Source organism: Pleurodeles waltl, chromosome 6 (assembly GCF_031143425.1).
Source record: "Pleurodeles waltl isolate 20211129_DDA chromosome 6, aPleWal1.hap1.20221129, whole genome shotgun sequence".
Classification (NCBI taxonomy): Eukaryota; Metazoa; Chordata; class Amphibia; order Caudata; family Salamandridae; genus Pleurodeles; species Pleurodeles waltl.
Window position 1 is genome coordinate 579749524 of NC_090445.1, and position 23708 is coordinate 579773231.

Here is a 23708-nt window from a genome sequence, read left to right on the forward strand (position 1 = left end):
GCTGCAAGGCAGTGTGCATGTGCTTGGTGAGGGGTCCCCCACGGTGGCATAATACATACTGCAGCTCATGGGGACCTTCCCTGGCCACAGGACCCTTGGTACCATGGGTACCTTTTACAATGGACTTAACTGTGTGCCAGGGGTGTGCCAATTGTGGGAACAATGGTACAGTTTTTTTGAAAGAACACTGGTGCTGGGGCCTGGTTACCAGGATCACAGCACACTCTAAGTTAAGTTGGCATCACTATGAGGCAAAAAGTGGGAGGTAACCATGCCAACAAGTGAACTCTCATACACAACCCCCTTCCAAACCAAAGAGGATAAGACTAACCTTTCCCAAGACAGTCTTCATTGTCTAAGTGGAATAACCTGGAAAGGCCATCTGCATTGACATGGGCAGTCCCAGGTCTGTGTTCTACTGAAACGTCCATTCCCTGTGAGGAGATGGGCCACCTCAAAAGTTTAGGATTCTCACCTTTCATTTGCATCAGGCATCTGAGAGGTCTGTGGTCAGTTTGAACAATAAAGTGAGTACCAAACAAGTATGGTCTCAGCTTTCACAGGGACCAAACCACAGCAAGGCCTCCCTCTCAATGGCACTCCAACGCTGCTCCCAGGGGAGTAACCTCCTGTTAATGAAAGCAACAGGCTGGTCATGGCCATCATCATTGGTTTGTGGCAGGACTGCTCCTATCCCATGTTCAAAGGCATTTGTCTGCACAATTAACTGCTTAGAATAATCTGGAGCATTGCGAACTGGTGCTGAGCACACTGCCCCCTTCAAGGTGCCAAAGGCCTTTTGAGAGTCAAGAGTTCAGTTTACTTTTCTGGGCATTTTCTTTTAGGTCAGCTCCGTGAGGGGAGTCACAATGGATCCATACCTCTTCATAAATCTCCTGTGGTAGCCAGTCAAGTAAAGGAATGCACTGACTTGAGTCTGGGTTTTTGGAGCTTCCCAGTCTAGTATTGTTTGGGCTGTAAGGGTTGCAGTTGGCCTCCACCTACAGGGTGGCCCAAGTATACAACTGAGCCCTGCCCTATCTGGCACTTTGATGCCTTACTAGTGAGGCCTGCTGATTGCAAGGCCTGCAAAACCTTCCCCAGGTGAAGCAGGTGATCCTGCCAGGAGGAGCTAAAGACAGCAATTTCATCTACATATGCTGCACTAAAGGACTCCAAGCCAACAAGGACTTGATTCACCAACCTTTGGAAGTTGGCAGGGGCATTGTTTAAGCCAAAGGGCATAACAGTAAACTGATAATGCCCATCAGGTGTAGAGAAATGCTGTCTTTTCTTTTACTCCAATTGCCATCCTAATTTGCCAGTACCCTGCAGTTAAATAAAAGATACTAAGGAATGTGGCTGCACCTAATTTGTCAATCAGTTCATCTGCTCTTGGTATAGAGTGAGCATATGTCTTGGTGACAGAGTTAAGACCCCTATAGTCCACACAGAACCTCATTTATCTCTTGCCATTTTTGGAATAAGATTTGGGGACTAAGACCACTGGGCTTGCCCAGGGTCAGTCATAAGGCTCAATAACCACTAAATCCAGCATCTTGTGGACTTCCACACTGATGCTTTCTTTGACTTTGTCTGACTGCCTGTATATTTTTGTTTTGACAGGTAAACTGTCTCCTGTGTCTACTTCATGGGTCCACAGATGAGTCTGTCCTGGGGTCAAAGACAAGAGCCCAGCAAACTGCTGTAGGACTTGCTGCAGTCAGATTGCTGTTGGGCAGTGAGGGTATCTGAGTAGACAACTCCATCAACTGGCCCATCTTTCGGGTCATTTGAGAGGAGGTCAGGGAGAGGTTCACTCTCTGTGTCCTGCTACTCACCAGTAACCATCAGCATGGTTACATCTGCCCTTTCACAATAGAGTTTGAGGAGGTTTCACATGGATCACTCTTTTAGGTGTCCTCCTAGTGCCCAGGTCTACAAAGTAGGTGGCCTCACTATTTTTCTCTAGGATAGGGTATGGGCCACTCCATCTGCCCTGAATTTCCCTGGGAGCCACAGGCTCCAGAACCCATACCTTCTGCCCTGGAATCCTACCATTGCAGTACTTTGGTCATACCACAGTTTCTGGAGCTGTTGGCCGCCTTGAAGGTTTTTGGATGCCTTTTCCATGTACTAAGCCATATTTTAACAGAGGCCAAGTACATAGTCCACCACATCCTGTTTAGGCTCATGGAGAGGTTTCTCTCAGCCTTTTTTTTTTACAAGTGCCAGTGGTCCCCTTACAGGGTGGCCAAACAGAAGTTCAACGGGGGAAAGCCCTACTTCCTTCTGAGGCACCTCTCTGTAAGCAGAAAGCAAGCATGGCAGGAGGACATCCCATCTTGTTTTGAGTTTTTCAGAGAGCCCCATGATCATGCCCTTCAATATCTTGTTGAATCTCTCAAATCGTCCATTGGGTTGTGGATGGTAAGGTGTGGTGAATGTGTAAGTCACCCCACACTCATTCTACATGTGTTTCAGGTAAGCTGAAATTAAGTTTGTGCTTCTGTCAGAAACCATCTCCTTAGAAAAACCCTACTCTGGTAAAAATACCTATCAGGGCCTTCATCTATTGCAGGAGCTCTAGTAGACCTAAGGGTAATTGCTTCAGGATATCCGGTAGCATGATCCACTACTACCAGCATGTACTGATTCCCTGAGGCTGCGGGAATCCCCACCACAGGAAGTGGAATGCGGGGAACCTTTGGGTGGCCACCTTCCTTACCACTGGCTTGGCAGGTGACACTAGAGTTACAAAACTACTTCATTTTCTGGGACATATTGGGCCAATGGGAGTGGCTGACGAGCCTACTCCATGTTTTTGTTTGTCCCAGATGCCCAGCTTGGGGGATGCCATGGTCCAAAGTTAGGATAAACTCCCTAAACTGCTGAGGCACTACAGCTCTCCTGGTTGCACTAAGTTTGGGGTCTCTGGCCTCAGTGTAAAGGAGTCCACCTTCCCAATACACCCAGTGGGAGCCACTGACACCTCCCTTCTCTTGTGAAGCTGCTTGCTGCTGCCTCGGGGCTTTAAGAGTGGGACAAGTATTTTGTCCCTGGAACAGCTGTTCCCTTTAGGGTCCCACTGGGCCCAAGAGCTCTACCTGGTAAGGATTTGCTTCTCAGAAGCTGGTTTCCCAGTCTTCTTGACTTTTCACTTGGAGGTTGGACCTTTATTCCAGGCTCCAACACTTCTTTTTCACCCTCTGCTCTTCTCTGCTTTGTGCTCTTGTTTTAACACACCAGTTCAGGGATTCCCAGCATAGCTGCATGGGTTTTGAGTTGTACCTCAGCCCAAGCTAGCAAGCATTCCACTGGTATTGCAGAAGAGACCACTACCAGTTTCAGGCCAGTAACCCCTCCCCATTCTAAACTCACCATAGCCATGGGATGGACTTTAGTTACATTGTCTGCATTGGCGACTGGATAAGGTGTCCAGCCAAATACTGTCCTGAGGAATCCAGTTTTTCTGTCACCATGGTAACAGTGGCACCTGTATCCCTCAGAGCTTTTACCTTTGTCCCATTAATTAAGAGGTGCTGTCTCTATTTTTGCATGTTAGGGGGGCAGACAGCAAGTGTGGCTACATCTATCCCACCCTCAGAGACTAAAGTATCTTCAGTGTGGACCCTGATTTGCTCTGGGCACACTGTTGATCCCACCTGGAGATGGGCTTTACCAGTACTAACTGGAACAGTGCTAGGGGGATTCTTTGTGGGACAGGCCACATCTCCAGTTTGGTGTCCATGTTGTTTACAGTTATGACTCCAGGCCTTCTTAGGATCAAAGTTTTTACCCTTGTACTCACTTGTGCACTGTGACAAGGCTCGGGGCCTACCCTACTGTGCAGGTTTTTGGGGCCCTTGTGAAGACTTTTTTTTGTCCTTGGGTGTCCCACCACCCTTCCATTTGGGAGGCTTTGTGAACCCTTTCTTTTGGTCACCCCCAGTGGAAGTGTTGGTCACCCTTGTCTTGACCCAGCGGTCTGCCTTCTTTACCAATTCTTGGGGAGAAATTGGATCTAGATCTACCAGATATTGATGCAGCTTGTCATTGAAGCAGTTACTTAAAAGATGTTCTTTCATAAATAAATTATAAAGCCCATCATTGTCATGCACTCCACTGCCAGTTATCCAACCATCTAGTGTTTTCACTGAGTAGTCTACAAAATCAACCCAGGCCTGGCTTGAGGTTTTGTGAGCCCCCTGAACCTAATTCAATACTCCTCAGTGGTGAATCCAAATCCCCCAATCAGGGTAGCCTTCATGTGGTCATAGGATTCAGCATCTGCACCAGTGAGTGTGAGGAGTCTATCCCTAGACTTACCAGTAAACAGTTCCCAAAGGAGAGCTCCCCAGTGAGATCTGTTTAGTTTTCTGATTGCACAAGCTGTCTCATAAGCTGTGGGCCATTTGGTGATATCATAACCATCTTTATATTTAGAGACAATCCCTTTGGGGATTTTAGGACATCAGAATTTTCTCTGCCCCCATTTAAGTTGCTGCCACCATTAGTGGGATGCTAAGCCCATGTGTGCGTCCTCCCTTTCTATAGCTAGGAGCTGTTGCTCCAGAGCTAATATTTTGGCCAGCCTTGCTAAAAGGAGGTCCTCTTCATTGAGGCTGCCCTCAATGTTACTAGAGGAACTGGACTCCAGATCCAGATCCTGTGAGCACTATCCTTGGAGATAGGGGCCTTGGGGCTTGATCTCCCTAGTTAGGTGAGGAGTGGGGAGTTCATCTTCCTAATCTCTAACACCTTCCCTATCTGAGGGGAGGTCTTCCTCCTCAGCAGGGTGGTTCCTTGTATACTCTGCCAAGAGCTCCTGGAGCTTAACCTGGGTTGGGTTGGACCCTATTTTAATATTTTTCAGTCTGCAGAGGGTCCTTAACTCTCCCAACCCTAGACGGAGGTAAGGGGTGAGATTGAGTTCCACAACCATTTCCTCTGAGCTCCTCATTATGTTACTAAAGTTGGGGATTTCTTTTAGAAACTAAAACCTACTTCTAGTTACTAACCCCTAGCTTAAAATAATGTTTTAAATCTAAAAGGAAATGCTAAAGGGGTCTTAACCAAAGCCCTGACAGGACTTTAAAAAATTTGGAAAAATTTGCCAAATTCAAAAATCTGTTTCTAAAGGCAATTTTTGAATTTAGTTGTGTGATCAAGTATTGGCTGAGTAGTCCAGCAAATGCAAACTCGTAGACCCCACCGCTGATCCACCAATGTAGGAAGCTGGCTCTGTAAAATGAGATACAGTGTGCTCAGAGTCCAGGGGTTCCCCAGAGGCCTAACAGAGGCTAAAGTAGCTAATACTAATGCTCTCTTTTGTGGTAGTGTGGTTGAGCAGTTAGGCTTATCAGATGGTAGTGCAAAGCGTTTGTTGTACACTCACAGGCAATAAGGTGAAGCACACTCTCAATTACTAATTCCAGGCCAATGGTTTTTATATAGCAAAAATATATTTTGTTACTTTATTTCTCTGCCCACAAGATTTAAGTTGCAGGTAAGTAAATGTGCAAGTAATTATCCAACATATGTATCAATTCCACTTTGTTTCAATTTGACAAGTTATATGTTTTTTTAATAAATAGCAGCAATCTGTTTTAAAAGTTGATAGTGCAATTTTCAGAAAGAGTTCTGGGGGAAGAAAAGTTAGCACAGTTTTGAGGTACGTACAAGACTTACAGTTCCAGTCTCCTGGGGTTAGGATGTCCACAGGTTGGGGTTCAAGGTAACCCCAAACACCCATCACCAGCAACAGGGGGCCGGACAGGAGCAGAAGTCAATTTGAGGTTGGTTTAACATGGGATCCTATGGAGACTGGAAGCACTCCGAATCAGGCCTGGTTGCAGGTAACTACCCGTATCTTTGGAGGGCAGACCTGGGAGTGGCCGGGTGCAGGGTGCAAACACAGCATCGGGCTCCCAATGCTTTCCTGTAGGGGGACCCCGGGGGACACAAAGATGCTACAGGTGAAGTGCGGGGATTGGTTCCGGGAAAACAAAGGCTGGACAAGGGGGCGGACGGGAGGCACCTGCTGGATGTTGCTGCACCAAAGGTCAGATTCCCCAAGGCCAGGCGGCTGCGGGTGCAGGGGTACCTTTTGGCGTTGGGAATATTTGTCCGGTTCTGTCACGGTCAGGGGGGTCCTCCAGATTCAGGCTGCAGGCATCATCGTGGTGGACAGTAGGGGTTGACCCAGGGTGGGCACTTGCTCAGAATCAACAGCTCTAGTCGGTTGCATCACTTGGATAACTGCCGTGGGCGTCGGGTGCAGAGTGGACAGGACTTGCGGATCTGGAGAGACTCTGGAGTCCTTGGATGGAGTTTCTTCTTGGACGGGGCCGCTATCCATGGGAGTTCTTGGTCCTCTAGAGTGCAGGCAATCCTCTTGAGGCTTTTCAGAAGTCGCTAGTCCTGCAGGATGCGTCACCTTCTCTTAGCAGGGCTATAGAAACTGGAGACTGGCTGGTAGGGCTGGGGAAAAGTCAGCTTGCATCTTCAGTCTTCTCTGCTGGGGGTCAGCTTAGCAGTCCTTTCTTCTTGTGAGGTCACCAGGAATCTGACGAGCAAGGTTCAGGGAGCCCTTAAATCATGGATTTAGGGATGTTACAGGGGTCAGAGGGCAGTAACCCATGGCTACTGTCTCTGAGGGTGGCTACACCCTTCCTGTGTCCACTCCCTTTGGGGAGGGGGACACAGACCTAACCCTATTGGTCCCTGTCCTCCAAATTAAGTTTGAGGATTTTTTAAGAAGGAGGGGTCACCTCAGCTCTGGACACCTTAGGGATGGTTCCAGCTGAAGTGGTAACTCATTTTACCGCCGGACTTGACGCCAAAAGTGGGACTTTGTCCAGGGGGTGGGCATCTCCACTAGCTGGAGTGCCCTGGGGGACTGTAACAAGAGGCCTAAGCATTTGAGGCTCACTGCCAGGTGTAACAGTTCCTGCAGAGGGGAGGTGTGAAGATGGAGGATTTTGCAAGGGGGGGGTCACCTCAGCTCTGGACACCGTAGGGGTGGTCCGAGCTGAGGTGGCCAATCCTCCTTGTTTTCCCTAATTTTCCCACTTAAATTGCTGCCAAAAGGTGGGCTTTGTCTAGGGGGTGGGCATCTCCACTAGCTGGCGTGCCCTGGGGCACTGTAACAAAAGGCCTGAGCCTTTGAGGCTCACCAGCAGGTGTTGCAGTTCCTGCGGGGGGTTTGTGAAGCACCTCCACCCAGTGCAGGCTTTGTTTCTGGCCACATAGAGCACAAAGGCTGTCACCCCATCTGGTCAGAAACCCATCTTGATGTGGCAGGCTAGCACTGATCGGCCAGTCCTGCACTAGCAGTTGGGCTAACTTACAGGGGACATCTCTAAGATGTCCTCTGGGTACATGTAGGAGGCTGGCCTGGTTTGTTGTGGCTACCAATGGTACTTACACCTTATACCAGGTCCAGATATCCATTATTAGGAGAGTGCAGAAGTGTTCTAGAAGCTTAGGCTGATAGAGGTAGCTATAGCAGAGCAGCCAAGGCTGAACTAGGAGACATGCAAAGCTCCTGCAATACCACTATATCATATAGGTACAATACCATAAGAAAGACAATACTCAGAGTTACTAAAAATAAAGGTAGTTTATTTTAGTGACAATGTGCCAAAAATATCTCAGTGGATATACTCCCTTGGTAGGTAAGTAACATACACAAAATATACACAAATAACCAAATCAGGTAAGTAAAACAGTTGGAAAATAGTGCAAACACTGTAGAACACAATAGAATGCAATAGGCCTAGGGGCAACACAAACTATGGCGGTGATTCTAACCGCGGCGGGCGGCGGTCGCCGCCCGCCATGCGGTTACCGCCAAATGACCGCACCGCGGTCACAAGACCGCGGCGGCCATTCTGGCTTTCCCGCTGTGCTGGCGGGTGACCGCCAAAAGGCCGCCCGCCAGCACAGCGGGAAAGACCCAGCAACGATGAAGCCGGCTCCGAATGGAGCCGGCGGAGTTGCTGGAGTGCGACGGGTGCAGTAGCACCCGTCGCGAATTTCAGTGTCTGCTAGGCAGACACTGAAATTATTTTTGGGGCCCTCTTACGGGGGCCCCTGCAGTGCCCATGCCATTGCCATGGGCACTGCAGGGGCCCCCAGGGGCCCCGCGGCACCCCCTACCGCCATCCTGTTCCTGGCGGGAGACCCGCCAGGAACAGGATGGCGGTAGGGGGTGTCAGAATCCCCATGGCGGCGGAGCACGCTCCGCCGCTATGGAGGATTCTCAAGGGCAGCGGAAAGTCGGCGGTACACCGCCGACTTTCCGTTTCTGGCTGCGGCTGAACCGCCGCGGTCAGAATGCCCAGCGGTGCACCGCCAGCCTGTTGGCGGTGCTACCGCGGTCATTCGCCCTGGCGGTTTTTACCGCCAGGGTTAGAATGACCCCCTATATACTAAGTAAGTGGAATGCAAACCACAAATGTACCCCTAGGGAAGTGTAGTGTGTAGAGGGTCACTGGGAGTGTCAGAAAACACCAAGGGTATAGAGGAGACCCCACCCCAGGACCCATGAAAGCAGGAGTAAAGTACTACTATTTCCCCCAAAATACACTAAAGTTGTGATAAAGGATTTTGCAAGGACCACACAAGACTGCAAAGCACTGAAGATGGATTCTTGGACCTGAAGACCTGTAAAGGAAGGGGACCACGTCCAAGAGTTGCTAAAGTCTCCAGGGGGGCAGAAGCCCACTAAACTCCGGATGAAGGTGCAAAATGGCTGCCTCCCGTTGGAAGAAGATGCTGGTTCTTCACCAACGGAGTGAGGTAGGAGGTTCTGCTTTGTGCAGAATATGTCCCACGAGGTGCTGGCAGATGCAGGGTGATTTCCTTGGCAAAGTACCACAAACAAGTCTTGCTACACGCAAGAGTCGCGGTTGAAGAAAAAGAGTGCTGCCTGGGCCCAGGAAGGACCAGGATGTCGCCACTCAGGATGGGGAGACAGCAACGTAGAGAGCCCACTGGAAAAAGGGAAGCAGCCGTAGGAGTCCTTGAACACGGGTTCAAGAAGGCTGAACACGGCGTTCATCTCAACACTGCACAAAGGGGTCCCACGACGCCGGAGGTCAACTTAGGGAGCTGAGCATCGCAGGACGGAGTGCTGGTGACCTAGGCTCGGCTGTGCATGCAGGATTTCTTGGAAATGTGCACAGAAGCCCTTGTAGCTGCAGATCACACGGTGCACATGGGGTACTGTCTGGAGAGGGGAGGCAAGGACTTACCTCCTCCAAATTCAGACAGTTGGACCTCTGGACAGTCGGGGTCCTTTGGGTGCACCACCTGTGTTCCAGGGACCATGCTTGTCAGGATGAGAGGGGACCCAGAGTACCGGTGAGGCTGTAGTTTGGTGCCTGCTGGAGCAGGGGGAAGACTCCGTCAACCCACAGGAGATTTCTTCATGGCTTCCAGTGCAGGGTGAAGGCAGACAGCCCTCAGAGCATGCACCACCATGAAACAGTTGAGAAAGCCGGCAGGATTAGGCGCTACAATGTCGATGGTAGTCTTCTGGCTACTTTGTTGCAGTTTTGCAGGCATCCTGGAGCAGTCAGCGGTCGATCCTTGGCAGAAGTCGAAGAGAGAAGTGCAGAGGAGTCCTGGTGGATTCTTGCAAGTCGAAATCTGAAGAGAAGCCAACAGTAGAGACCCTAAATAGCCCTGAGAGGAGGATTGGCTACCTACCCAGGTATGCACCTATCAGGAGGGGTCTCTGACATCACCTGCTGGCACTGGCCACTCAGAGGCCTCCAGAGTGTCCCCACACCTCTGAAAACAAGATGGCAGAGGTCTGAGACACACTGGAGGAGCTCTGGCATCACCCCTGAGGTGGTGATAGACGAGGGAGTGGTCACTCCCCTTTCCTTTGTCCAGTTTCATGCCAGAGCAGAGACTGGGGTTCCCTAAACCGGTGTAGACTGGCTTATGCAAGGAGGGCACCATCTGTGCCCTTCAAAGCATTTCCAGAGGCTCTGGGAGGCTACCCCTCCCATGTCTGTAACACCTATTTCCAAAGGGAGAGGGTGTAACACCCTCCTCCCAAAGGAAATACATTGTTCTGCCTTCCTGGGACTGAGCTGCTCAGACCCCATGAGGGCACAACCCTGTCTGTGGGGTGGCAGCAACTGTGCAGAGAAAACCCCAGAGAGCTGGTTTGGCAGTACTGGGGGTCCATAGTGGAGCCCCAAGGGTGCATGGGATTGCCCCCCCCATACCAGATCTGGAATGGGGGACAATTCCATGATCTTAGACAGCTCACATGGCCATATTCTGAGTTACCATTGTGCAGCAACATATAGGTGGTGACCTATATGTCGTGCACGTGTAAAATGGTGTCCCCACACTCACAAAGTTCGGGGAAGTGGCCCTGAACAATGTGGGGGCACCCCTGCTAGTGCAAGGGTGCCCTCACACTTAGTAACTTTGCACCTATCCAGAGTTGGACATATAGGTGACTTATAAGTTACTTAAGTGCAGTGTAAAATGGCTGTAAAATAGTGTGGACACTATTTTACTCAGGCTGCGTGGCAGTCCTGTAAAGCTTTTGTTTGAGCTCCTTATGGGTGGCAAAAGTAATGCTGCAGCCCATAAGGGTCTCTTGGAACCCCAATGCCCTGGGTACCAAGGTACTATATACTAGGGACTTATAAGGGGGTTCCAGTGTGCCAATTACAATTGGTAATTGTAGTCACTAGCCTATAGTGACAAATTTAAAGGCAGAGAGAGCATGAGCACTGAGCTTCTGATTAGCAGAGCCTGAGTGACACAGTTAGGCACTACACAGGCATACACATTTAGGCCACAAACTATGAGCACTGGGGTCCTGGCTAGCAGGATCCAAGTGAGACAGGCAAAAACATACTGATATACATGTAAAATTGGGGGTAACATGCCTAGAAAGATGGTACTTTCCTACAGTACATTTTACAATAAATCCAACATGGCATCAGTATAGGTTTATTGTACTGAGAAGTTTGATACCAAACTTCCCAGTATACAGTGCCATTATGTAGCTGTGGAGTTCGCAGTGACAACCTCCCAGCCCATATACTCAGTATGGCTACACTGCACTTACAGTGTCTAAGAATTGACTTAGACGCTGTAGGGGCATATTACTTATGCAGCTATGCCCTCACCTCTGGTATAGTGCCCCCTGCCTTAGGGCTGTAAGACCTGCTAGGGGGGTGACTTACCTATGCCACAGACAGTGGTTTGTGGGCATGGCATCCTGAGAGGGGTGCAATGTTGACTTTTTCTTCCCACCAGCACACACAAGCTGCAAGGCAGTGTGCATGTGCTTAGTAAGGGGTTCCCCCAGGGTGGTATAATACATGCTGCAGCCCTTAGGGGACCTTCCCTGGCCACAGGGCCCTTGGTATCATGAGTGTCTTTTACAAGGGCCTTAACTGTGTGCCAGGGGTGTGCCAATTGTGAGAACAATGGTACAGTTGTTGGGGAAAAAAACACTGGTGCTGGGGCCTGGTTACCAGGATTCCAACACTCTCATTCAAGTTGGCATCACTATCAGGCAAAAAGTGGGGGGTAACCCTTTCAACAAGGGCACCTTGCTCCACCCCTTGAAGGCTTCTTGCACACCCTACAGATCCCATTCAGACAAACTACACAGCAGCTCTTAGAATATACATGCCTGTGAAAATGTGGTGCCTACTCTCGGCTTTTGGTTTACAGAGGTCCAGGATGATGTGTCCTCCTTTAGTAGGTCACATAAATGACTTGGAGCAGGGCACACATTTTGAGGTCTGCTTGTGGCCCCAGCTTGCGGTAAACACTGCCCCCCTTGAGCTAGTAAGTTACATTCATAAGGAGCTCTAAGAGATGTTCTGCAAGCTTAAGTTGAGATAAGAGTCTGACCAGGAATATGGCTTTAAAAGCTGTGATTTTTTCCCGGTGCTCTTCCTTCCAATAGCATTGCACAAACCCTACTTCAGTGATTTGCCATGAAAGGAGAGGAAGATACTCTGCTTAATGTGGAGTGGAGTGGAGCTGCCCCCAGGTCGGCAAAAGCAAGGCCTACTGAAATGAAGCGTGAGAAGAGCCCGTATCTTGGATCCAGCTAGAAGTGACATGGATATTTCAGACCAGCCTGTTAGAACTGGGCCAAAGGCACCTGCTTCACTACAGTGCTGAAGATCTACAAGTGATTCGCCTTGTCAGGCGCAGTAAGCATAATATAAATACGATTAGAATTACAATTAGAATAATACAGGCAGTGCTTAATTTGTAAATAAAAAGGTGACGGTGCTCAAAGCTCTCCTCTGAAACACGCGGCTGCTGCAATTAAATGTGCGAACTCGGGATACCGAGGCAGAGTAACCCTGAAGACATCTTGGGCCTCTTTCATCTATTTACAGACACACCCTGCCCCTCTAGCTCACTCTTGCAGCTTTCTGCTTTCTAACTTTGCGACTTTTTTTTCACTTTGCTCTTCTTCCGTCTTTCCGATATGTGTCTTTTGCTACAAGAGCTCGCAGCGAATGCGTGAGGCAGAAGAATAAGCCCCGGCCCGGAAAAATAAGTGCCGGTGCTCAGCACCTGAAACAACAAGCACAAATTAAGCTCTGAATACAGGACTAGGAGTGTGCGAACCTGGACTGCGCTTACTCACTGTGGCAATCGCTGACTTTGTAAGAGTTGGATTCTTCCTTTTTGTTTGGACTGTGCCATCCATAGTTGTGCATTTCTAAAGGAGAAAAACAAACTACACATGTCAGGATGAAAAGGAAATGTGGATAGGACTGCGTGAACTAACTTCTCACACCTGGAACAGAACAACTTGAGAAAGCAAGGGAAGTTTTACATTGCTCAAAGTGAATGGACATATATGTTCATATAGTAATTGTGAAGTGCCTTGAAAGCTGTATTCATTTTTTGGCCGCTAATGGAAGAGACACAGGCAAAGTCATTTTCTAAGGATGACATTATGTGATCAAATGTGTAAGCCAGAACTTTATGCCAGTCTTCTGATTACCAAATTTGCTACATCCCATCTGCATTCACACTCTCCCAATCAATTCTTCCAAATACTTTTTTATGTTAGCCCGCCATCTTACATTTTACTTGCACAAGTTGGAAATCTCTTGTAAATGTACAGAATGAAGACTTCAAGGGGTACATATTTGATTTTCTGATGGCTTCATAGTTCATATTCCAGCCCTGCAAAACATAGAGCAATACAAAAATAGTAATTTTTAAACATGTTTTCAACGAAGTCTGCATTTTTCAATACCAAATATATATTTAACATGAGCAGTTTTTATTTCTCCTAAATATTTGTTCGCTGTTGTATTTGGTTAGTAAAAAATGTTCTTGTTGGACTGGAATAAAACACTGAAATTAGGCACAGAAATCTGAAAATTGACTGGATTTTTCAATCCATTTAAACTGGTCTTTTGGTGGACATTGCCTCCTCTGTGGTGGTTGTCTGCTTTCAGGTCAGTGGAATTATGGAAATAAACGCAGAAAAATATGTCAAGTTAATCAACTGTTCATTCCATCAAATTAATGCTGGTTGTTGGGTCTCAAATGATGGAAAGCAAGCGTTTTACTATGTACTAAGGGATCCCTAAATGATAATTGTGGAAGCTTAATATAATGGGTGTATTGCAAACCCTGCTAGGTGAACCATATAGTGCTTCGCTGGAGTCAGGCCACAACACCTCTGTCTGCCGTGGGGTTAGTGGCGTAGTAAGGACACTCTTTGTTCTAATACAATCAAGGACGGGGGTCCTCTGCCCTACCATCAGATAGTAAAACGCAGCATCGATGGTTGCTCATTGGCCCCTCATTCCTATGGGCTCCGGTGCCACTGCACATGTCGCACTGGCTGGTGCGCTTCTTAGCAGTGGGGGCTGCACGCTGTGCTTCATCGACCGTGGCCTGTGCTGTGTTTGTTATGTATACATCCTGCGACCCAAAGAGATACAATGCATCCGGGATGGCCATCGGCGCCCTGTCCCTAAGACACCCATACGCAAAGACTGACATCATCATCCCCAGCCCCCAACAACACTACCTCCCCGCCCATGCTGATGATGTAGTGCGATATATCCCCAAACAGTGGTGTACCCTAGATGTAACCGAACTGGTGCGTTCCTTCAATTACTATGATATCCTGGTGATATGCTTAACATCTGTGCTTCACACTGATTCTTAAAATCCAACGTGCAAGGCGCGCGATCGCACCTAGGCCAGCCACTCAATATGAAAGAACTGTAAAACAAGCAAGTGAAGGAATGAACTATGTGATTAAAACTAGAAGAAGCGGAGATTTGCTCCAAAGCAGTTGCCTATGTAACTGTGGCACCATCTGCTGTTAAAGCTGTGGAACTCCATGCATCTCTGCTAGCTCACGCGTGCACGCGATGCTCTCTATGGAACCCAAGGGTGCAGCATACAGCACATACAGCAGGGGAATTAGCGACACTAAAGCTAACCGCGTCCCCTCACCCCCATTAAATCCCATTAGAACAGAGCCTCGTTCAGAGATAGTGAAGTTCTAATTAGCAAGGAAATCTTAAACTCATTTGTTGCTTCCTGCCAGGGTGGGACTGGCCTAAAGGGCAACCTGGCAGTACTTGAAGGTCTGGTTTGACTGGTAAGCAATGTTTTGGCTGTTTGTAGGTCTGTTTTATGGTCTGGGGAGCCCTGTTTTATTCTTGAATTCCATGATGTTACCACAAACATTTCCTGTAGCAAGCACAAATGCATGCAGTCTCCCATGCCTTGCAAAACATTTCAACAGCTTGACTTTACTAGTTCAAACTTCCTTGATTTGTAAATGAGGGCCACTTTTTAGAATATCTGATTCTCTGACGGGGGTCGCTTTTATTTAGGTACCTAGGACTATTTTGTGTCCCAGTCTGACCCTGCTTACTGCTTTTGGACATATGCTTCTTGAGCAATAAATCAGGTTCTAATGAATTGCATCCTCGGTATGGGCGGAGCACCATCTCCACCAGCCCAACGGTGGACCAATTGCCATATTAAGAAACCCTCGCTGGTGCCCCAGGGGTCATTTTGTTTATGGGTGTCCCACTGACTCAGCATGGGCACTTTCATCAAAATTTCAATATCTGACAGCTGCCACATCTTGGTGGCCAGTCATAATTGTTCATTTTTATTTCTGAAATAAACCTCCAGTAGGAAGTTTTGTTTCAGAAATGCAAAAACTCAGTGTCTCTGACGTACGTGGAGTTTCCTCCCTGCAGAAGAAGGCCGTTCCTTTGTCTTGACGGATAACAGTGGTTGGAAACAGGAAAAAAAGAGCACAAAAAGCCAGACCATAAATAGGGCAGGCCGTCTGATGCCCACTAGCTGGCAGCCCTGTGATGAATATGGACTGCAACAGGTAGTTTACAATGGCAGAGCCAGCAAAGGTTCCATGATTTGAAATATGGAGGTCACCTGAGTCTAAATGAGACCGAGGTGCAAAGAGTTTGGTGAGATGGAAGAACTGCAGATTTACAGTAGTTCTCCCATTAAGCCAAATCCTAAAAGACCATTTCAGCTTGTAAAAAAGACATGAGCTATCTCTACGATCTAAACAAAATGTATTAAATATTAAATATCAGTGTTTGTTAGTTTGAAAAACGTATGAAATGAAGTACCCCACCATACAGTATAAGGATATTGCAGGTTACAGAAGAATTCAATAATCTTAAAAAAGAACAGGCCCAAAACCTGAGTTCCTTTATAAGGTCATGGAACTCTGCTGTTACTTAAAGTATCCTTTTAATGTATGCCAGAAAGTATTTTATTTCTTATAATACTCATTACCCTTCCCAAAAACTGTTTAAATCCTTGGTGTTTTGCTCTTTCATGTTCATTGCAGATATGAAGAAAACACAGAATCTGCACTGCAAAATGAAACATACCAAAAGGCAATTAGTAATTTTTGCAAAAAAGGATATTTGAATCAGTTTTATGTAAATCGGGGTAACAAATATTTTGACTCAGATTGTGTAGAAACATGCAGGAGTTATTTCTTTTACATAATGACCTATAGAGTAGAAAACAATAAACATGTTGCCATAAACATCTCCTTTCTGATGGCAACTTCTTCTTTAAGGACAAACTTATTTGAAGAAGGAAAAGCCAGTCCTCTTTTTAACTGAAGCTGTAATTATGCTCCATGACAGCCCTTTCATCCTGGCTGCTGGCTCTGCAATGCTTAATTTGTGCTTGTTGTTTCGGTGCAGAGCACCGGCACTTATTTTTGAGGGCTGGCGCTTAGTTTTCTGCCTCAAGCATTTACTGCGAGTAAAAGACACATATGGGAAAGGCAGAGGAAGAGAAAAACAAAAAAGCGTCACAATGGGAGAAATCAGAAAGCTGCAAGAGTGAGCTGAAGCGGCAGGGAGTGGCTGTGAATGGATTAAAGAGGCCAGAGATGGCTTCGGGATTACGCTGCCTCAGTATTACGTGTTCCCACATTTAATTGCAGCAGCCGCATGTTTAAGAGGAGAGCTTTGGTCACTGGCATGTTTTTATTTACAAATTAAGCACTTTGGCCCTGGCACCAGGCATATTGACATCAGAAATCAAATGTAATACCTTATTACAGTTGAGTAGCTATGCCATTTCTTTACTACAGGTGACTAGAGATGTAACATCTGGCCTGTAATAAAGAAATTAGAAACAAGCTTTTATACAGGGATCAGAGGCTCCCATGTATTACATAATGTATCACAAATATATCGTCGACTACAAACTTTTCATTAGTATACCACCAAATAATCATTAAATAATGTACTTATTTGATGCATGATATCAAACATTTGAAAGCGATATTGATGAAAAATCATAAAAAGCATGTGAATCATAATATTTTAACTCTGACAAGAAGTGGGCGAGTTCATCTATTTATCAAATATAAATGCAGATTTTTTTATACTTGGCTAAGTTGTGTGTGCTTACCATTTTTGGCAAAGGAACCGAGGAACAATGAGGTGGCGTGATTTGTCCACAATCTCACAATGTGGTCTATTGTAAAAACTGGGACTAAAACTAATAAATACGTCCCTTCTGTTCCAGAGCGCTCCTAATGCAACAGGCAGGTGGTAATTTTATCCAATTTACTGGCTCTCAATGTTCTAACCCCAGAAGGATTGACGATTGAGACGCTCTTTATCAGAATGCTGGCATTACGAAAACTGAAACAAACAGAGCCCTTGCAGAAACAGAGCCTAGGCATTTTCAGAGACCCGGCATACACAGGCAGCTTGATGTTTAGAGTCCACTCTAATAAGAAAAGCCCTGGCACAATCAGAGCTTTGCTGCAATCTGACGCCCTATGCAGTCAGAGTCCTGGTCTCGTTAGAAACTGATCTGTGGCATCATCAATGCCCTGGTATAGTCAGATCATTGGTATGTTCAGGACTGCTATACCCTGGCCCCGATAGAATGCAAACCCGGGAATACTTAGAGCTGTGTCAAAAGCGGAACCATGACATAATCACAACACGGGTATATTCCAATCATGTTATAAATAAAAGGGTTTAGTAATCAGAGCACTGCCATAATCCCAGCCAGGCTGGATTCACAGCTATTATATATTTAGAATATCGAGAGCACTACACATTTAGAAATGTGGACTACTGACAGCCCTGCATATTTGGAGCCCTGGCATACCTGGAATCCCGACATATTTAGAGTGCTCACATAAAGGGAGCCCAGCTATAAACTTAGCCCTGTCACTTACAGAGCCCTGGCGCACAGGTTCATTTGTAATATACAGAGCGCTTGCATACATTGACAGGGCCCTTGCATATTAAACATCAGTGGACCTGGAATGAATATTACTGCATTGTAAAAGCGTCAGTGGTGAACGTTATGCAAAAGTGTGTTAAAAGAATATGTACTATGTGGCTGGCTAACCAACCATATAGTATTTGTAAGATGCACAGTGGTTAGCTCTCATTTAGTATGCTGTAGAAAGAAGAGAAACTTGGGATACTTAAATAATTGCACGTCTCATTGTTCTGCTGATTTAAAGTAATGTAGAACGCCATTATGGAAATGGAATAATTCTGCATTACGTCAAAGAAGTACTGTAGCAAGTTACCTCCTGCGGAAGGTAGTTCATACCTGCAGGCAGAAATACGTGTAGTATAATCACGTCAAGATATTTCTACTTGTGGGTACAATTACTACACTCAGGGTTTCTGCTGCACTCCTTGATAGCGGTAACATTATTACCACATTGAGGATATCGACCCGTAACTATAGAACATTAATAAAAATCTTGGCCCTGTGTGCTAAATGATTTGTCTCTAGAAAAATGCTTTTCAAATGTGCACCATTTCCCTTTTCCCCAGAGTAAGCATGCTTTTATGTAGCGATTTAACTGTTTTCTTCTTTTCTGGCAGATCAAATTTAATGGGTACCAAATTCACAGTTTTCGACAATGGAGCCAATCCTGACAAAGCCAATGCTGATTGGTCGAACGTGCGCCAGGAGTTGGCCGCAGTTGCATATGTAAGTCGCCAACTGACAATTTTTTTTTTAGGTATTTGATGTAATGAGGGCCAAGAACCATTTTTACATAGGAGCAGCTGATTCCTGTGCAGAGGATTTTTTTTAGCAGGACTGAACAGTGTGTATCTGGCCATGTTTAGACCCCATTCAAAAAAGCAAGAGCCTTTGATATGGAGTTGGGTTAGGGGCAACATTTGGGACAGAGAACCGCTGTAGAGTTGTTTTTACGTATTTACACTACATATATTTTCAACTGAAGTTTGACACTCTTGTTGGGGCCTGAAGTAAATAAAAGCCTGGATGACCAAATGGTTGGAGCTTAATGCGGGGAAAATATGTAACTGTTTTTAGCACCAAAATCAATACCAATAGGCATTACCCATTCTTTACCTGCAGAGCATGTTGGGCAGGCCACCTCTACCAAGGCAAGGGTTTATTTGGCCACCACTCTTTCTGTGGACTGCCAGGTCGTTTACGTAGTTAGCAATAGTGTCTCACCTGCCTTGCCTCCATAAAGCCAATGACTTTCTCTGCCAGGTCTCCGACCTACTCTGATTAGAGCTCTTGTAAATGTTAGGCTGTATTAATGTCATGGACAATATCTGGGTCTTCCTAAGGCTAGACCCATGCAGGCCGTGATGGTGCAAAATGCTAGGTTTTGCCTGGCATCATAGCTTAAAAAAAGAAGCCCTATAACAGCCAGCAGAACCTTCACTACCAGTCAAAGTCATAATCCAGGTTAAATACCTCTGTTTGCATCACAGGTGTGGCAATGAATCCCCTTGTAGGTTACTCGAGGGACAAACTTCATCACTACTTACCACCCAGGCCTTTAAAATCAAGAGTTTATTATCTGCTCTTGCCACAGAGCCCTGGACTGGCTCACCTTCTTCCTCTCTGAGAGAACACAAAGAGTTTGCCTCCCCCCGTTTGGGTCAAAGGCCACCAAAACCATCTGTGGAGTCCCCCAGGGATCCTCACTCAGCCCCACCCTCTTCAATATCTACATGGCTCCGCTCGCCAATATTGTCCGATCCCACGGCCTCAACATCATTTTCTACGTAGACGACACTCAGCTCATCCTCTCCCTCACGAGGAACCCCGCAACGGCCGAGAACAACCTCCACACCGGACTCTTCGCTATTGCCAACTGGATGACAGCAAGCAACCTCAAGCTGAACTCAGAAAAAAACGAGATCATCATCTTCGGCCCCAACAAGTTAGCATGGGATGACTCCTGGTGACCAGCAACCTGGGGTCGCCCCCAACACCCACCACCCATGCACGCAACCTCAGCTTCATACTAGACTCTTCACTCTCCATGACCCAGCAAGTCAACCCCATCTCGTCCTCATGCTTCAACACCCTTTGAATGCTCCGCAAGACCTTCAGGTGGATTCCTGTAGAAACCAGAAGAACTGTCACCCACGCCCTCGTTAGCAGCAGACTGGACTACGGCAACGCCCTCTACACGGGAACAATGGCCAAGCTCCAGAAAAAACTCCAGCACATCCAGAACGCCTCAGCACGTCTCATCCTCAATCTCCCTCACCACAAACACATCTCTGCCCACCTCAAGGACCTCCACTGGCTACCCATCGACAAAAGGATCGTCTTCAAAATCCTAATCCACACTCACAAAGCTCTCCACAACACCGGATCGGCCTACCTCAATGATCGACTCAACTTCCACATCGCGACACGCCAGCTCTGCTCCGCCAACCTCACCCTTGCAACAGTCCCTCGCATTCACCGTACCACAACCGGTGGCAGATCCTTCTCTCACCTCGCAGCCAAGATCTGTAACTCACTCCCCGCCAACCTACGTAAGACCCAAGACCTCCTGACCTTCAGGAAGCACCTCAAGACCTGGCTCTTCGAGCAGTAGCACCCTCCTCTCCCCCCCACCCAGCGCATTGAGACCCTTCCGGGTGAGTAGCACGCTCAACAAATAAATTGATTGATTGATTGGTGGATTCACAATTGGTGGATGTCGGCTGGAGTCAGTTGGATTCAGCCTTTAGAACTTTCTCCCCTTGACCATGAGCTTACATCTGCTGGCATCACAAGGATGCCGCCTTAGGATCTCCCTCCTCACTACCGTGGGTGGATATTGGCAGTGGACATCTCTACTGAAAGTTTGTTGCTGATGCCTCAGTATTTAATAGGGACAGTCTGAAACCATGAATACCTTTTATTTTTGCTGTTGATTGGGCTCTTAATTATATGACCATCTCTGATTGTAGAGCTGAAATGTTTGTTTTTGATTGACTGGTCCAGAGAAGTATGCAACCTTCACTGTTTGAACGCAACGCCCTGCTAAAGAAACCATCAGCAGACCACCACAAACTCAACAACTCCCGACCAATCTCCCTGCTTCAGTTCCCAGCCAAAGTATTAGAAAAAGCCATCAACCGACAACTCTCCTTGCATCTGGAATGGAACGTCCTACTTGACGTCTACCAATCTGGATTGCACAGCACCAAGACAGCCCTCATCACAACCACCGACAAAGTTCAAACCCTGCCCGATTAAGGAGAGACTGTGGCTCTGATCCTCCTAGACCTCTCGGCAGCCTTCAATATGGTCTACCAACACACACTCATTACAAGGCTGCACAACATGGGCATCCAAGGAGCCCTCCCTCGGATGGATCTCCTCTTCCCTCACCAGAAGAATTCAAAAAGTCTGCCTTCCCCCTATACCTCCGAACCCAAGAAAATCATCTGTGGAGTACCCCAACGATCCTTGCTCAGCCCCACCCTCTTCAACACTTATTTGACACCTCTGGCCAGCATCGCCAAAACCCACGGACTCAACATCATATCCTATGCTGATGACACACAACTCATCCTCTCCCTCCCCCTCTCTGAAGACACTCCCTGGTGGCCCTCAGAACTCTGACCTATGCCTACCCCCTCTGACCACTCTAGGAACCAATGCATCATTCTGGACAACAAGCTAACCATGAGGATTCAGGTCAACTCCATCTCCTCCTCCTGCTTCGTCATTCTCTGCATACTTCATAAGATATTCAAATGGCTACTCCAAAGCACCAGATGTACCATCACCCAGGCCCTCATCTCCAGCCGACTGGACTTTGGCAACGCTCTCTACACCGGGATCGCAACTCATCTCCTCTGACGACTACAGACTGCAGTCAGACACGTCCTGGATCTCCCTAGAAAAACCCATATCACTCCCTACCCCAGGGAACTTAACTGGTTCCCTGTACAGAAAAGATACCAGTTCAAGCTCCAGACCAATGCATACAAAGCCTTACACAACTGCCGACCCCCCTACTTGAACCACCTTCTGAACTTCCATCAGCCCACCAGACACCTCCACTTCATATCCCTTTCTGTAACCCTTGCCCCCTGCACCCGACGTAGCAGATGCAGGGGCTGCTCCTTCTACCTAGCAGCGAAGACATGGAACGAGCTACCCTTTCATTTACAGACCTGCCTATCTTTTCCAGAGTTTGAAACTACCTGAAAACCTGGCTGTTTGGCTAATCAACTGGACCCTGCCAGTGCCTGGATACCCTCATGGGTGAGAAGTAGCACTCTACAAATCTACTGATTGATTGATTGAACTAATGAAATAACACAGTCATTGAATGGATCAAGGAAAAAGCAGACTGTCACTCAATAAACCTGAATAACCCTCTGTCTCTTCTTCTCCTGCCTTTCACTTGTTCTTATCTCCATCCTACTTCCCTTTTTCTCTCCTCACTCCCCTTAAAACTTCACTGTTCCTCTTCCCATTTTCTCTCCCCACTAATTCTCCCCTATCCTTTCTCTTCTGTCTGCATGCCAGCCTTCTTTTCCACAACATCCTCTTAATCTACATGTTCTCTCCACCTCCTTCTTTGCACTCTCTCACATCTATATCTTTTCTCCGTTCCTCTCTCTATCTTCCATGAACATCCACCTGTTCTTTCACGAACATTCTTATTTCTGATCCCTTTCTCTTCCCTATCCCCCTTTGCCAGTCCATATCTTGTTCTGCCTTCCTGCACGTTTCCTGTTCTTAATATGTTTCAGCCTTTCCTCTTAATTCTGTCCTTTTCTCCATTCCACCCGTATTCTCTAGAATCTTCTCTCAAATCATTCCAAACCCACACACCCTCCCTGCCAGTCCCCAGGTTCTGTGTTTAAACCATTCAAAGCAGGTCACCTGTAATCTGTCTGCAACCAGTAGAGGACAGGCTGGGTACCCTTACACGTGTGCACTGCACCATTGCACCACTGACAGTAACATCTCTGAGAAAGATGTAGAAAATACTCTGTTTGGAAGAAGACGGTATTTTTGACAGGGCAGAGGTAATTAAACCAAGCCACACTTCGGTGTGACTCAGCTCCCTTTGGAAGCAGGGCAGAACTGTTCAGCTGAAATGCACTGGGCAAAGTTTCCTTCGGCAGTCTAGTGTTGAGATCCTCATCAGAAAGGCTGCAACTGTGTTGTCTTTCTACAGTGGGTAAGTGCTTTAACAAGCAATGAAAAGCCAATAAGTTGTGCTATTTTTTAAGAAGCAATTTCATATTTATATGCCTTCAAGAGCTGCAATCTGACTTTCTCAATGCAGGCTGCCACACCTTAGGCTGTGCTTTCTGTAGAAGGTATAGTTGGTAGGTTAGGTATCGTAGGCAGGTATGTCAGGTAGGAATGGGAGGGTAGGTATGGTATGTTCAGTATAGTAGATTGGTCAGTATGGTAAGTTAGGTATGGTACAATGATATGGTTTATAGTTAGGTATGGTTGGTATGCTTGATAAATATAGTAGGATATGATGTCTGGTTTGTTAGGTAGGTATGGTTGGTACCTAAGGTATGGTAGGCTTGCTACAGTAGCTGTGTGAGGTTAGGTAAAGTAGGTTAAGTATCGTAGATATGGTAATATATGTATGGTATGCTAGGTGTCAAGTAAGTAGGCATGGTAAGTAAGAAGGCATGGTAGGATGATTTGGTAACTGTGGTAAGTAGATCTGATAGTTTATGTATTTTAGGTTAGGTATGGTAGTTAGTTTAGGTAGGTTTGGAAAATGTGGTGGGTTAATTATGGTGGATGTGATACGTTAGGTAGAGTACGTTAAGTATGGTTGTTAGGTATATAGGTAGGTATGGATGGTAGGTAGGATGGGGTAGGCTTAGTAGGTGAGTATGGTAGGTTGTTATGGT

At 46.9% G+C, this 23708-nt stretch overlaps 1 protein-coding gene across 3 annotated transcripts in view; it reads left to right on the plus strand.

Annotated features, from left to right (window-relative positions):
- The window catches only part of TULP1 (TUB like protein 1), a 594937-nt gene that overhangs the window by 480529 nt on the left and 90700 nt on the right, over positions 1-23708 (plus strand). For all 3 annotated transcript variants that reach the window (XM_069238767.1, XM_069238766.1, XM_069238768.1), the window contains one exon: positions 18420-18528. In XM_069238767.1, the coding sequence (XP_069094868.1) occupies positions 18420-18528 (109 nt within the window). The remainder of the gene's footprint in view (positions 1-18419; positions 18529-23708) is intronic.